At 39.1% G+C, this 15,666-nt stretch overlaps 1 protein-coding gene across 2 annotated transcripts in view; it reads right to left on the reverse strand.

The window, feature by feature from the left end:
* Positions 1 to 4,015: 4,015 nt before the first annotated feature.
* The window catches only part of ssh2b (slingshot protein phosphatase 2b), a 31,766-nt gene continuing 20,115 nt past the window's right edge, over positions 4,016 to 15,666 (reverse strand). For both annotated transcript variants that reach the window (XM_056262146.1, XM_056262145.1), the window contains 11 exons: positions 15,042 to 15,163; positions 14,890 to 14,955; positions 14,724 to 14,789; positions 13,516 to 13,710; positions 11,589 to 11,682; positions 11,346 to 11,474; positions 11,213 to 11,259; positions 10,898 to 11,044; positions 9,651 to 9,851; positions 6,785 to 7,661; positions 4,016 to 5,425 (listed from right to left, as the gene is read on the reverse strand). In XM_056262146.1, coding sequence (XP_056118121.1) covers positions 4,127 to 5,425; positions 6,785 to 7,661; positions 9,651 to 9,851; positions 10,898 to 11,044; positions 11,213 to 11,259; positions 11,346 to 11,474; positions 11,589 to 11,682; positions 13,516 to 13,710; positions 14,724 to 14,789; positions 14,890 to 14,955; positions 15,042 to 15,163 — 3,243 coding nt within the window. In that variant the 3' untranslated portion in view covers positions 4,016 to 4,126. The remainder of the gene's footprint in view (positions 5,426 to 6,784; positions 7,662 to 9,650; positions 9,852 to 10,897; positions 11,045 to 11,212; positions 11,260 to 11,345; positions 11,475 to 11,588; positions 11,683 to 13,515; positions 13,711 to 14,723; positions 14,790 to 14,889; positions 14,956 to 15,041; positions 15,164 to 15,666) is intronic.

Below are 15,666 nucleotides of genomic sequence, written 5' to 3' on the forward strand. Positions count from 1 at the left end.
TTAAGAAAAAACATTGTTTTTTTATATGTACCCCCATTCACTTGAATGGAAACTCTTAGGTGTGTGTGTATGCATGTGAGTGTGTTCTGCATTGGGAATGCAGATATAGTCTTATGTCTTCGTTTGTGTGTTTGTTTGTTCAGGATTGTGCCAGATCTTTTATATTTTTTTGACAAATTAAAAAAAAAATCCTCACATTCCATTCACTCCAATGGGGGTCAAATCGACCCGTGAGGGAAGGGTTTGTTACTTTTTTAAATTCAGCCACATACACTCAATTTAGAGTCAATTTTTGTGTGTGTGTGTCTGTGTGTATTACGAGCGACAAAAGTCGCTCGTAATACATCTCCGTTAGATGTCAGGCATTAACTTTGCTGTAGCCCCCGGCCATTTATTTATACCTTCTAGCTTTACATACATTACTGTACTTGGTAAAAACAGTTTTGTCAGGTTTAATTCAAAATATTATCTACTAGGACTAAAAAAATCCCAGAGACTACATTTGGTAGGTCTGAGGAGATGTACATTTTCAGTTTTTAAAGTGTAGCAAGCATTAGTTAAACATTATTAACTATGGCCTGAACACTAGGAATAACACCATACAAGTAAAACATTAAGATTAATACAGGGTTCCCACTCTTTTTGACCAATAGATTTCCATTACTTTCCCTGTCATTCATGATTACTGGACAATGATTATTATTTTATAGAGACTGGACTCACAAAGAGCAATTTATATATTCATTACAAAAATTGTATGAAAATTAATTTATCATGACATTTAAGATTACAATTTTTAGACATCACAAATAATACTTTTTAAATAAAAATTGAAGTGTTCTGGTTCTGGGGTGTTTTTTTTTAGGACCGTGGGAACCTGGTCATAAAATACCCACTCCCCCAAAATACCCAAAAATACTTTGTGAATTTGAAATCTTCTTTAATTGTCACAGTTTAAGCACAATAAAAAGAGAAAATATTTTTCCAGTCTTACAACAAACAGAAAGACACATTTCAGTTTTCTTTCTTTTCTGCACTGTACAACAAACACCCTTACAAGCAACTCTAAATACATACTCCGTGAGCATGCTTCCAGAATACAAACCACAGTTTAAAAAAAAGTAAAACAATAATAAAAAGTGCATATTAAAATACCCCATGTCTCTTTTTTGTTGTCCCTTTAATAAAACAGAAAATGCTGAAGAAAGAAACTGCACTGAAAACAGACCAGAAATACACACACGCCCATGTTTAAGTATACATATCATACACATCCACAAAATATACATACGCGCACTGAGGCCCATAAACTCTACATTCTACGAGTACCACAGAACTGATCCCATTCTCATTAAACCAACATGCATACACATATTAATATCACATCTGTAATAATTTTACACTCACAATTACGTCATTCTTTTCTGTATGTATTTAAACACACTCATCTATGGCTCTCCTTCAATCCCCAACACACACACATACACACACACACACACACACACACACACACACACACACACACACACACACACACACACACACACACACACACACACACACACACACACACACACACACACACACACACACACACACACACACACACACACACACACACACACACACACACACACACACACACACACACCTCCAGAATCCAATTCAGCAGAGAACATTGTGGTTTTCGTTCATAGACTGACAGGTAAAGGATGAAGTGGTAATGTACTACCATAGTATGCAAAGAGCGACCTGATAGACACTGTGCAAAAAGTATATCAGTCACAGCACTTCATTGTTCCTACAGAGCAGCAATTTTTCTACTCAAATGATGGGTCAGGATTACACAATTCCTATTTTTTGAGCCATCAATCCCACCAAAAACATTCAAATCACATTGTGCTCTAAAATGTCCACATTTTGTTTGATTTCCGGTTGGATAAGGCCCACTGAGGTATGCGTGGCAAGATAAATGGATAGTTCATCCAAAAAATTACAATTCTGTCATCCTTTACTCACCCTCATGTTGATCCAAAACTGTAAGACTGTTTCTTATGTGTTTATCCATACAATGAAAGTCAATGAGGTCCAAGATTGGTTGTTTTGGACCCCAAATATTTTCAATGTATGGCGAAAAAATTTTCCACAGAAGAAAGTCATACAGGCAGGGGCGTAGCAGCCATTATAAAAGTGGGGGGGACAAAATGGTGTGGTGATGTGACCCAAAGGTCAGTCCTTCCAGAAAAATGCGGAGTTTTTTTGTGATTGTTGCGGGCAAAAATCCTTGATTATGCGGCGATGGAATATGCAGGATATTTGCAATTTTATGTGATGAAATTGCGGGAACTTGCAAAAACTGCGGTTTGATGAAAAAGAGAGAAAAAGTGATTCCCCAACACCCTGTTCTCACTAGGCTACTACTAATGTAAAGAGCTATTTCTTATTACTTCCTATGATAAGCAAACATACTACATCACAGAAAGTGCTGGAATATTTAATCTTGTTTTATTTCAGACCTTAATAAACGCATGGCTCAAACTTACAAAACATTGATGAGTCAAACAAGTTCTGTAGCTTTACAAAAGGAATATGCTACAACTTCTGTAAAAATTAATAAATAAAATATGTAAAAAATGTTTCCTGTTTTACAGCTTTTTTTCATTTTTTTTTGCAATGATGTTCATGTCGAGTAATTATGTCACTTCATAACGTTCCCATGGCAACCGGGGGAAACGGCTGCTCTCGTGTGAAGCAAACGCAACATTTTTCAACTTTCAGCTAAGATATATGTGACTTTTTTTGCAACAAAAATGCGGGGATTATGAAATCATACAAGCCCCGCATATTTTGCGTGGAAATCGGCAATTTATACGGCAAAAGTGCGGCGTATTTGAAAAAATGCCCCCGCATAAATATGCGGACTTTGGCTGATTATGCATTGAATCATGCGATCGCATAATCGCGTTTTTCTGGAGGGACTGAAAGGTGATGTTCATAATAATAAATTCTAGATGGAATAGCAATTGGCATTTTACAGCACCCTAGTGCCAATTTTGGGAACATGCCATGATAGTTTACAGCAACCTATTTTTGTGAAATCATACTCGAAATAAAAAAATATTGCAGGACTTGGGACTTTCAGACAACTGTGGACATATATACTTTATTTTTATGAAATAAAGATATTTTATGATATTTACAATATTTCAGTTAAACTACACTTGAACAATAACTTTATCTTACTTCTTAACAGTTGGACCAAAAAAAAAGTGTTCAATGAGTACAGAACAGATTACATCTAGCCTACAGTAATTTTATACAACAGACATTTTATAAAAATATATCAATAAAAACTAAATCAATGTATTCGGTATTGGACATCAATTTAACATTGACATGTTGAATTTACATTGAATTTTGGTCACCCGACGTCGCAACCAAAATTTAACCAAATATCAACGTCTTATGACGTTGTGTGCCTGCTGGGAATAATCTGTTATGTCTCATTTAACAGACGCTTTTATCCAAAGCAACAGGTAGGAGAGCATTTAACACACACTCGGCACAATCCGGCGCGACGTGACGAGGTCCATACGGGTTCTGTTGTCTTACACGTCTTACAGCGTTACAGTAGGTTAAATCATAACAAGGAAACTTTACGTGTGATTCATGTCATCGCGACATACTGTAACAGTGTGTGTTTGAAAAAAATGATGTAGTCCTCTGCTTTTTTTCTGGGGTGCATTAGACGGCCAAACAGCAAAGCGACTAAACAAACACGAAAATTCGCAAGAGCAACAAAAGATTTGAAGCTCATGGCAGACGCGCCCAATAGATGCTTCGCGCTGTGATTGGCTGAATGTTAGCTCACTCAAGTCTAAGTAACAAATCAGAGAACACGGGCGGAAATATTGGCGCTGAGTAAAAAAAAATGCGGGGGACAGAATCACCTGTTTCTAAAAGTGGGGGGGACGTGTCCCCCCCGTCCCCCCCGGTTGCTACGCCCCTGCATACAGGTGTATTGACAGTAAATGTTGGCAGAATTATCATGTCTGGATGGACTATCCCTTTAAATCACAAATTCACTCTTGCAAGCACAAACATACACTCACATACAGAATAAAAGTCACATAGTGTGGTAAGGGTTAACAGTTCGTTTCTTCAGCCTCCGCAGGGGATGTGTCCTCCCATACTGTTGGCGTGTTGCCACGGGTATCGAGGCAGGAGCAGGTAACGGGGCGTAACCTGCCTCCTCCTGTGCATTATCCTCCCTCCAACATTCATTGGAGGGTGAGGAGAGTGGCAGTGGCATGGGCATGACATCACAGTCACTATACTCCGCCTCTTCAGTCTCATCATTATTCTCTTCGTGTCCGGGTGAATGAGATCCAGTGGACGAAACAGGAGAGGCAGAGGAGGAAGGGAGAGCAGGAGTGCAACGGGGCAAAACACGCTTCTTTTTTGAGGTATCGTCACTGTACGAGTGGGGCCGTGGCTTATTGGCGGGAGCAGGGAGTAAGGCGGGAATCAAGTCAAGCTCGTTCAGGTCAAAGGTCGAGAGCTCCAACGACCCAAGCTTGGCCAACGAGGCCGAGCGCTTCATCATTGAGGGTGGGGTCAGTCCAGCCTGCCGGATCCGAGCCTCCACCTCTTTGGTCCTCTCTCGCGTCGCCCGGCCCTTTCTATGCTCCCTCCGTGACCAAGGCTGGCTGAGCCTCCTGTCCGAGCAGCCACTCACCTGCCAGAGGAATGCCCCAAGCTCTTTCAGGGTCTCCCAGGTTTCTCTCATGTCCTTTGGACAGCGTACCAGGGGACAGTCAGAGTCCGTGTAACTCTCATGCTCGGTGATTCCCTCAAGCTGGAGAATCACAACTGGAGAAGAGCTAGATGAATCAGAATGGCTTTGTCTGGAGTGTGTGAGCCCGGTGTTCCTGTGCTCTCCCTCCCTGAGTCGTCTCTCGCTTTCGCTTCCTGTTCGGTCCTCTTCAGCCGAAACACTCTCGTCTTTCTCCATCTTGTCCGTGTTGTTCTGAGGCTGGTGATGGTGTGTTGACACAGTGCTTGGATCAGGTGTGAGGTGTGTGTGGGTTGAGGTCTCCTCAGTTCTCTCTCTGCTGCTGGTGTTGACGGGGGAGTGTCGCGAGGGACATGCGGGGGCCGAGGACACCGGTGCCGCTGACAAGACCACCTGCTTGATCTTCTGCTCAAGCTCCCTGGTGGCTCGCCGCACGGTACCCTTTGGCCAATCTTTCCCATGCTCCACCTTCTCAGTTTCAGCTTCTGCTGATGTGGCTGGAGTGAACTCCTCTTCCTCACTGCTGCTACTGGAAACAGGTTGGCTGGTAGGAAGGGGGGGAGGGGTTACGCTGTGCTGAATGGACTCCATTTCTGAAACTATGTTATGGACTGAGACACTGCAGCTCTCCTGTAGCAGAAACACAGGGGCATTGGGTGGTCAATTGTATTGAATATGTATCATGTATGTCCATTATTTTGTGATTTAAAGGTGAAGTGTATCATTTTTGTGCCTCTAGTGTCACAAAGGAGAATTGCAAAAATAAATAAAATGTGAACAATGCTTGCCAGGGCGTTTCCAAGTAATTGCTATGGCATTCTGGGTGGTGGAATAAATTCATAGACTCGTGTAAAAAAACTAGTGACTTTTGTGTCAACTAATCTTGTGACAGAGGAGTTAGCTTAGAGAATAAAAGAAAATCTTTCTAAAATGTGGGAGCCAAAACCTGACAGATGACTGGCTACTATTACTGAACCATCAAGTACATTTAATAAAAGAGGAACAGTGGCTTTCCAGTGATTCCAACTTCCATTTGCATTAATATTTTGCACCAATTTTGTTCTTTTGAACACATCGGATGGAAACGCTGCTTTATTCAAAAGTTGTTTTTGGGACTTTCAGATTTTTGGTATGTATTAAATTTGCAACTGGGATGGAAACAGCTGCTGTTAGAACTTTTCAGTTAGTCAATATACGATTGGTGTTCTTTTAGTGTAAACAGGAACATGGAACTGGAATGGGTAAAAAGCATTTTAAATGTCACAAAATTACACACTTCACCTTTCACTCTACATGTGCATAAAACTCCAATGCAACTTCAGCAGATTGATCAACACCATGACAGATGAATGATCCCATGCAACATTTCTCATCAACAGTGGGTGGCAGTGTGGGGCATGAGACTTCACTCAAACATGGCTATGGTGAGACACGATATGAGAACGGATCCTGATTTTAATAAAGTTTGACACTTACTCTCTGGAACGTTATTGCCTTGCTGCAGGACGATAACATAATATTAAGACAGATACATTCAAAGATTTGTCCAGCTATCTAAATAAGCATTTTAAGTCATTCATAGAGATTTATTTATTTCATTGATGGTTAACACTGTGCTTTTTTCTGCAAGTAAGAAATTAATTAAACTTAAAATTATAGAAATTATAGAATGGTAGCACATTAATGCATCATTATACTTTAAAGTTCATGAAAAAAAAGTTTGGTTGATTCTTTTAACGGAAAAGCCCCCCAACATTGAAAATTCAGTCATCAGTTACTTACCCTGTTGTTCCAAACCTGTAAAACTTTCCCCACTGACTTTCATTTAATGGACAGTATTTAAAACATCTTTACTTGTGTCCCACAGAAGAAACCAAGTCGTACAGGTTTGGAATGACATAAGGGTGAGTAAACGATAACAGAATTTTCAATACTAATACGGGAAGTTTCAAACACTCCACCATCCCACCATTCTTCATTACCCCTTACCTTTTTCTGTTCCTCCTCTTTAATAGGGTTGTCAGGAAGTAGCCGTTTGGTCTCTACGCTCGGACTTTTGTCCCGAGGTGCCTGCTGCGACGCCTGCTCAGAAGTCCCACGGATCTGACCCTCCTGAGAAAGGCCCTGGAACTTCTCTCTGGCACTGAAGAAGTCAATGCGGTCTGTGCTTAGAGTGGAGGGAGGGGTGGTAGATGTGGCACTGGGGTGGTGGTCTTCATCACTGCTGTGACTTAACCCCGCACAGTCTGTCTCCGTGTTAGGCACTTGCTGGCTGAGATCCTGCAGCCCTGAGGAGTCCAGGGCCTCTGTGCATGGTTCAGGAGTCCTACTCCTAACGTTCATGGATGAGAGGACCTTTGGACTAGACTTCTCCAAAGGCACAAGATTGGACACCTCAGGCTGCTCAGGCAGTACTTGATTGGCCTTTGCATCTGAGAGAAGCCCGGGGGACGAAGGTGGCTGATGTACAGCGGCGGGCGGATGAGGACGACACAGCGAGACCGTCTCGGTAATGGTCACAGGGGTGACATTAGAACTGGCCTCAGGGACCACAGTGGCAGCCCTGCGTCTTGGGATGAAGGGGGTCTCTGTGGGTTCATGGAGGTTGTCGTCTGGGTTCCCCAGGCCGTTGTAAATGTGAGTATCTGACCAGGGTGTAGTATCAGGCGCCGCCTGCTCCTTAACTCCAGTGGGTGTGAGAGTCTGCAGTAGCTCCTGTATTGAGGGTGACGTCTGGCAGAAGGTCTGGTTACGGGAATTGGAGCGTCCGAGAGACTGTGCAGCAGTGGCCTTACAAAGCGGCTCGTGGTGGTCCGACAGATCACTATCCGAGTGGGAACGCCACAACTTATTGTGTCTCTGTTTGCTAGTATGGAGAAAAGAAAAAGGTAGAGTAAGCAAAACATGCAGGGAGTGGCAATAACCAATACAATCAAAAAGGAGGCATAAGTTTATGAAACTAACCGTCAGTGGAGCAATGTATAAAAGAACAAGAGGTGTACAATACAATTTGGTGGCTGATATATTATTTGACAATGAATATGGAAAACTTACAGAAGATAATTCTAATTGATAAAGTGTGACTGTATAGTTTCTTGCTGTATTGTTTTTTGTAGTAACCTAACCTAATCAGTCTCATGTGTCAATATGCATGTGTGTACACAGTTTGTTGTACACGTTGTGTTTGGGCTAGTTTTAAGTGAGATCATCTGCTGTAAGTAACAACATGCCATTTTCATATTCTGTTTCACACTGCACAAACAGTTGATTATTGGTCATTGTAGTTAGGCCAGAAATTCCAGTGTATCCCTAAGATAACAAGTTTAACATATTTTGCTAAAAAATATGATGCTGTTTTTGAAGCAAAATACTAATGAATCATAACACAGTCCTGCAGAAGAGCAACGAGTCACTCGCAGCACGTTTGTCTTATTTCACACCCTCTGCTCTAATCAGCTGAGCGACTATTGACTGTGACAGCACATTATTTACAGACACCACAGCTTGTGTTATCAGACAAAAGAAATGTCAACTATGGTATAAATAACTACCAAAAATTCATTGGCAGTTTTGTTCATCTCAAACCATGGAAAACAAGATTTTTCTGGCTCTGCTGAAATAAAAGAGTATGCATTAATAGACATACTACTGTTTAAAAGTTTGGGGTTGGTCGGTAAGAATGCTTTTGAAATAAGTCTCTTGTGCTCACCAAAGCTGCATTTATTTGATCAAAAACACAGTAGAAGTATTATTGTGAAATATTATTACAATTTAAAATAATTGTGTTCTATTTGAATACATATTAAAATGTAATTTATTCCTGTGATGCAAAGCTGAATTTTCAGCAGCCATTTCTAGAGTCTATCAGTGATCAGTCTATCACATGATCCTTCAAAAATAATTTTAATATGCTGTTTTCTTTCCTTCTTCTTAATTTTCAATGTTTAATACAGTTGTGCTTCTTAATATTTTTGTGGAAACTGTGATATGTGTTTATTCAGGATTCTTTGATTAATAAAAAGTTCAAAAGAACAGCATTTATTTGAAATATAAATCTTTTGTAACATTTTAAATGTCTTACTGTCACATTTATCATCAATTTATTGCATCCTTGCTGAATAAAATAATGTATTTCTTAGAAAACAACAACTCCAAACTTTTGAGTTTCATAAACCCAGATCATTTATGAAAACTAAGCTGCAAAAATGGGTCAGTCTGAAATAGTCACGATTGTGTTTTTTACATATTAACGTTACGATTTTAAAATGAACATATTACCACCTAGTCGCCTACATTTACACATTCAGTATTCAGCAACATGACCCACCACCAATGTGTATGCGACAAATAAAAGTTTGAACTGTTTTAACTGGGTCAGAGAGACAATGGAAAATGATGTTAATATAAAAAAATGATGTAAATATAAACTTCAGTGGGAAAATGTTACGAATGTGTATAATATGGATCCATCTTTGGATTGAGTGGTTTTGTCAGACCTTAATTTTTTTTTTTGAATAACCCCATTCAGTAATTTTACAGGAAGTGCAAAGTGCATTGTGTTGCAAATGCATACCCACCCACACCAAAGCCCACATGCACAAACCTACAATCTCTGAGACGCAAACACACGATCAAAGACGCACAAGTTACTAAGTGGAATGTGGTCGAACAGCCACTGTAACTTCTCAAAGAATACAATCAGAGCCCTATGATCAACTGTGTAAAGAACAGTGTCATTAACATGGAGGAGAACGTCTACGGTCATTTAAGTGAGTGGCATACTTACATGTTTTTAAATATTTGAATGCACACAGACGTTTCCTACTATTCACACACTTTCAAATGACATATTTACCTTGCCACCAGGATTCCCTGATACTCTTCCAGCTGTCTCATGAACGATGGGTTGGGTTTGGTGACGGCCCGCCGCTCTTTAACATACTCAAAGGCCTGCTGCAGGCCCCATCCGTACTCCTTCATGGCATATGCGATCACAGTGGAGGCCGAACGACTGACGCCCATCTTGCAATGCACCAGACACTTCGCCCCTGCTTTCCTGTAGGTATCAGATTAGTCTTGTGTTTAAAACAAATGGATGTATAGTGCTGCTAGTAGATGTTGGTAAAGAAAAACTAAAACATAGGTTAACAATTCATTTGAATTAAGACTTTATCTGAAACCTAGAAACCTTTCTTCTGAAAGAAGAGACTTTGAACCTAAAACTACCAATCATTTATACAAATGCTGTGCTCACATTATATCAGAATGACTGTAATTTCGAGTTTCTGACTGAAAACGGTTCATACCTTGTCAAACCTGAATCTGATGAAAATTCGGACTTCTTTTATCCTTATCATTTTTCTGGCTGTTATTTGATTTCTAAGTTCTTATTAATTTGGATTGTGAGCATTTGTATTATTCAGTTGTTTCCTTGTATAAAATTCATTAAAAACAAATTGTTGAAAAGAAAATTCTGATTGTGTCGTCATTTAAAAAAATGTCAGCAATTGCAACAGTAACAGCTAGTTAGACACCTCAACATATTTTAATATGCCATTTTATTATACACAGTGTTACAAGGTGTGCCATTTTGTTATATTTTTTAATTGCATATAAAGGATGAAGTAATTAGGGTTGCACAATATATTGAAAAATGCTTGCTCAATGTTACATTTTTCATACTTTACAATGTTGTGATGCCTAAATTAACTTGTAGCATTTTAAACAAATTATTTTATTTTGAATTTTATATTTTGAATTTCAATATTGTATTAATATTTAATATAATAATGATTATAATCATTTTATTAGTTATCGGTTATATTTTATCAGTATCATCCAGGTTTTTAATTTAGTTATATCCCTAGAATAATGTAGTGATCAAATATTTTTCTCCCATTAACAAAAAAACCATAGATGGGTCCATTATGAGCATTACTAAAATGATTCAAAGTAGAATCTCAGGGTTGTCAACTCACAATTGTGGTAATTCTGACATAACAAACGTAGCAGGAGTAGTTTGAAACAACTTTATAACAATGACAGCTAGAACAGCAGTGCATTTTACTCCAAAGTGAGCATTAGGAGGTTATTCCCACTCACTTGGCTCTAGAAATGAACTTGTAAGTGTCATTCCAGTAAGCCAGCAAGTCTGTGACCTCTTCATCGTAAACCCGGATATTGTGGTACTCGAATAGCCCTGGAAAGAAGTTATCGATCTCCCGCGTCACGTTAAGGATGTATTGCACCCTGATGATAAACACAAAGACATAACCGAAAATCTGTATAATCATTAACGCCAGGAACAGATTTCAAAGAGAATATCAAAGATAACAGGTTTATGGCTAAAACATCAAAGTAGCTTCTACTTGCAGGCATGAGAGTGTTTTCAGAGACGAGGATGTCAACAAAACTCACCCGCTGTTTTGTAGTTCTTCCAGATTAGATGCATTCCATTCAGAACCCTATAATTAGGTACAATTCAAAAATGACTGATGGTACAACGTAACTGAAATGTATGATTAAAATGTGTGGCTGACATCACTCTCACCAGGTAAACATGCTCAAAAATCTCTGTGGGCCTGTCCATCTGCCCCAAGATGACGATCATCTCATTATCAATGTACTCCTTAAACTCCCGTAGGTTACACACCATCTGCATCTCCAGCTCCGTGCGGATCTAAACAGGAGTGTGTGTGCAGGTACAGCGTGAGCTGAGTACACGTGAGAAGATTCTACAGAATTAATAAAATCATCCAGGAAGTGTTTTTTAGGATGTGTATTTGCATCATACATCTTTTGAAGTGACGTTCTCAAGGTCCTTTTGCGTCATGATCTCTCTCAAGCGATTCTTGATGAGTCTCTCTGTTCTTTCTCGCTCAGTTGGCCTGGAGAGACGCACAAAAAAAAAAATTACACAATCTGTTAAAGCTTCAAAACCACTCGAAAAAAATTAAGAAAAAGTAAAATAAATGTTTTGTTCAAATCTAACACGCATCCACTAGTACAACTTTGCAGGCCAAATATATGATTAATAAATGGTATTTAGAAAAAAAGTGTCTTTTTTTAAAGTGCCTTTATTATGCTATTTTAAAGGTTCCTAATTTTGTTTTGAAGGTCTCCTCCAATGGGGTTTCATGCATCCAGGGTCAAAAACACTTTAATTTTCTTTGCAGCATCATCTCTTTTCTCACAGTGTCTGGAATTCAATCAAGGATTTAGTCTCTCTAAACCCCTCCTTTTCAAGAGCCTGCTCTACTCTTATTGGTCAGATGGCACAATCTATTGTGATTGGTCTACTGCTTACAGTGTGTGTCAGAAACAAAACACCCATTACTATAAATTAAATTTCAGCTCCAGAGGGTTCCTCAGCACCTGATATGAACAGTCACAATGGCGTTGGTTTTAGCGTATCAATTCAAGCCCGAGTCCAATAATGAAACATTGTCGAGCACTTTGATCTTTGAAACTTTGCAGACCTTTTACGTTCACAATAGGGGTGGAACGGTACATGTATTCGTATTGAACCGAAACGGTACGGGCGTCACGGTTCGGTGCACGAATTTGCACGCAGAATACACGGTACAAATAAAAAAAAAAACCCTCTTAAATAGCGATAAATTCAGGAGTGTGTGTGTCTGTGTGCGCGCGAGAGAGAGAGAGAGAGAGAGAGAGGCGCGATGAACAGTGTGTGTGTGTGTGCGAGAGAGAGAGGCGCGATCGAACAGTGTGTGTGTGTGTGCGCGCGCGTGCGAGAGAGAGAGAGGCGCGGGCGCGAATCGCGCGATGAACAGTGTGTGTGTGTGTGTGTGTGTGCGCGCGCGCGAGAGAGAGAGGCGCGGGCGCGAATCGCGCGATGAACAGTGTGTGTGTGTGTGTGTGTGTGCGCGCGCGTGCGAGAGAGAGAGAGAGAGAGGCGCGGGCGCGAATCGCGCGATGAACAGTGTGTGTGTGTGTGTGTGTGTGTGTGAGAGAGAGAGGCACGGGCGATCGAACAGTGGAAACGTAAAAACATACTCCGTCACTTTTTTCATACAGGACATCATTAAAACTGCAAATTGTTTACTTATATTTGTGTACACTGGCAATAAAACACAACATTGTGCTTTTGTCACACTCTAAACTCTTGTCAAACTGTAACCTACAACTGTTAACAAAAGTTTTTATGGTAGTATTATTTTATACGGAAATCAATTATTTATAATTCAGATGAGAATAAAGTTAGTTAATTAAAATGAAGGAAAACAAATATCTTGATCTGAAATAGCAAATTAATTTTAAATTCATTCAGGTACAATTACCAAACATATCTCAAGGTCTTTTCGTCTTTTTAATAATTTAATTAATAAACTAATTATATAAAACTACTGTCAGTGCACTACAAATAAACTGGTTCTATGCCTTTATTAATAAAACTTATTTAAAAAAATACAAGGTTTAAGACATTTATAAAAATGCCTTCTGCATTTTTGCTTTGCTTTTCACTCCATTGTACCGAAATCGTACCGAACCGTGATGTCTGAACCGAGGTATGAACCGAACCGTGACTTCTGTGTACCGTTCCACCCCTAGTTCACAATCAGCTATATTACACACTACATGAAAGGTAGTATTCGAAAAAGCATAACAGGGCACTTTAAAATATATATGAAGTCCCATGATGCATCGAAACAGGCTTCCATTCGCTCAAATTGCAGGACCACTGACAAATTAGTACTCACACATCAGAGAAGAGCACAGGCGAGTCTGCGCGGTGGGACTGCACGTCCTGCATGGCGTTCCACTCGTTGATGCGGGACTGATCTGAGGACATCTGGCTCTGGTAGTAGCTCACCCAGGTCAGGAAGAGGCTGCCTGGGAAGTAGTTATGACAGCGGGCCACTTCACAGGCCTTATGAAGAGACTGCAGGGCTGACCTGAGAAAAAGAGGTGCTCCATATCAAAACATGCCACCATATCAAGGTTGGACTGACACCAAAATTCTTTCTTAGGTACAATAATAGCCCAGTATTGATATTAATCAAAACCTTAAGTAACAAACGAGGGTCAAGTGATTCAATAAATCAATGTTAATGTCAAAGCACTCATATAGAATTTTTTCAAAATATATACTATATAATTTAATCATACAGTAATCTATTTTTAAATTAGATGCATACAGTTCCTTTTTATGAAAATCAAATTAATGAAATACATAACAAAAAATAAATAATACAAAATATGTTAGCGAATTCTGCCATAAAGAGGCTAATTGACTATTTTTTGTAAAATATCCAACTGTTTTTGAATGAAACAGTTATCATATCAAATTCAGTAAATGTGTTAAAAATAGTGACGCACCGAAATTTCGTCAACTGAAAAAAAAAAAAAAAACTGTAAAAAAACCCAGTGACATTTAATTAGCGTTTCTCGTGTCTATTTCGTGCACAAATTGTGGATAAGCTACAACAAGTAAACATGTCAGCTGTGTGGACAATACCGATTTCTCGATTTTAATTTATCTTATTTTTGGTGAACTGAGTTGATTAACTCTGATAACTCTGATTTGCAAAAACAAAATGTTACTAAACACTATTTGTAGTGCGCCTTTCATCCAATAAACACAATCATCTTTGTGCTTCGTTACTTTTAATATGGAACAAAGTCTCTGCTTTCAAGTTTTGTCAATTTTATCAATAAATTCAAACAATAAATGGTCTTTTTGGTGCTCTTTAATGTGACGTGACAGATCGCTCGGTCCGCCTCAGTTCAAGCAACAGCACGTGCACGCGCACTAATAATTTCTTCCTCTTTACTACTAGTTACAGCAAGAAATAAATATGAAAGCCTAAATGTCAATTTCACTGTTTCGGTAAAAAATAATAATTTCAGTGCATCACTACTTAAAACTATATTTAATGAATCTCAAGAAGAAAAGAAAAGCACCCACCACATGGCTTGGACTGAGACTGGCTTGAATATGTGTATCCTATTATCTGTAGACACACTGAAACCCCTGTGAAGAAAACAGAGGGGTGAAACACTATCTGAACAACCTACAGTACAGGAGAATCAGAAGTGCATTTGTCAGTTTTTAACAGATATGCCACACCTACCCGTCACCATCCAGGTGGATCCGTGTGTCACTCCACAGAGGAAGCACCATGCCTATGGAAAAGGAACTGCAACACCCCCCAAAAATGACTTATTTGCTGTTAAAACATTTGATTGGTTTAACTTAACAGTACAAGCAGCAACACACACAAACCTGTCGGAAGGGCTGAAGTCCATGCCCAGCACCACGCTCTCTTCTGTGTCCTGTCTACCATTAGTGGAGACCACCACCATGTAGCGGGTACACTGGGGGAAGGTGCTCTCCAACCGCACAGCCTGTAGGGAAGGCAAATAGTCTCTTCAGAAAAAACATTGTATCAATATATTGGCCTTTTAGCTTTTTATGGATTTTTTTTTAAATACTTTTATTAAGCAAGGATGCATTAAATTGATGAAAAAAAGACAGTAAATAAATTTATAATGTTACAAAACATTTCAATAAACTTTTTTTTTCTTTTCTTTTCACAGTTTAAACAAACATAATAATGATCATGTGACACTGAAGACTGGATATATGACTACTGAAAATTCAGCTTTGCCACATCACAGTAATAAATGACATTCTAAAATACATTCAAATAGAAAACAGTTATTTTAAATTGCAATAATATTTCACTATATTACAGCTCTTACTGTATTTTTGTATAATAGTTATATAAGAGCTATAAGAAATTCTGCATTAGAGACTAGAGACTCACCGAACCCAAACTTTTGATAGTGTATATATATTTTTTTATTTTGTCTTTTACTACCATCTTTAATTAATTTAACTTACACTG

Source organism: Rhinichthys klamathensis, unplaced genomic scaffold, assembly GCF_029890125.1.
Source record: "Rhinichthys klamathensis goyatoka isolate OS25496 unplaced genomic scaffold, OSU_Roscu_1.1 h1tg000191l_1, whole genome shotgun sequence".
In the NCBI taxonomy this organism is placed as follows: domain Eukaryota; kingdom Metazoa; phylum Chordata; class Actinopteri; order Cypriniformes; family Leuciscidae; genus Rhinichthys; species Rhinichthys klamathensis.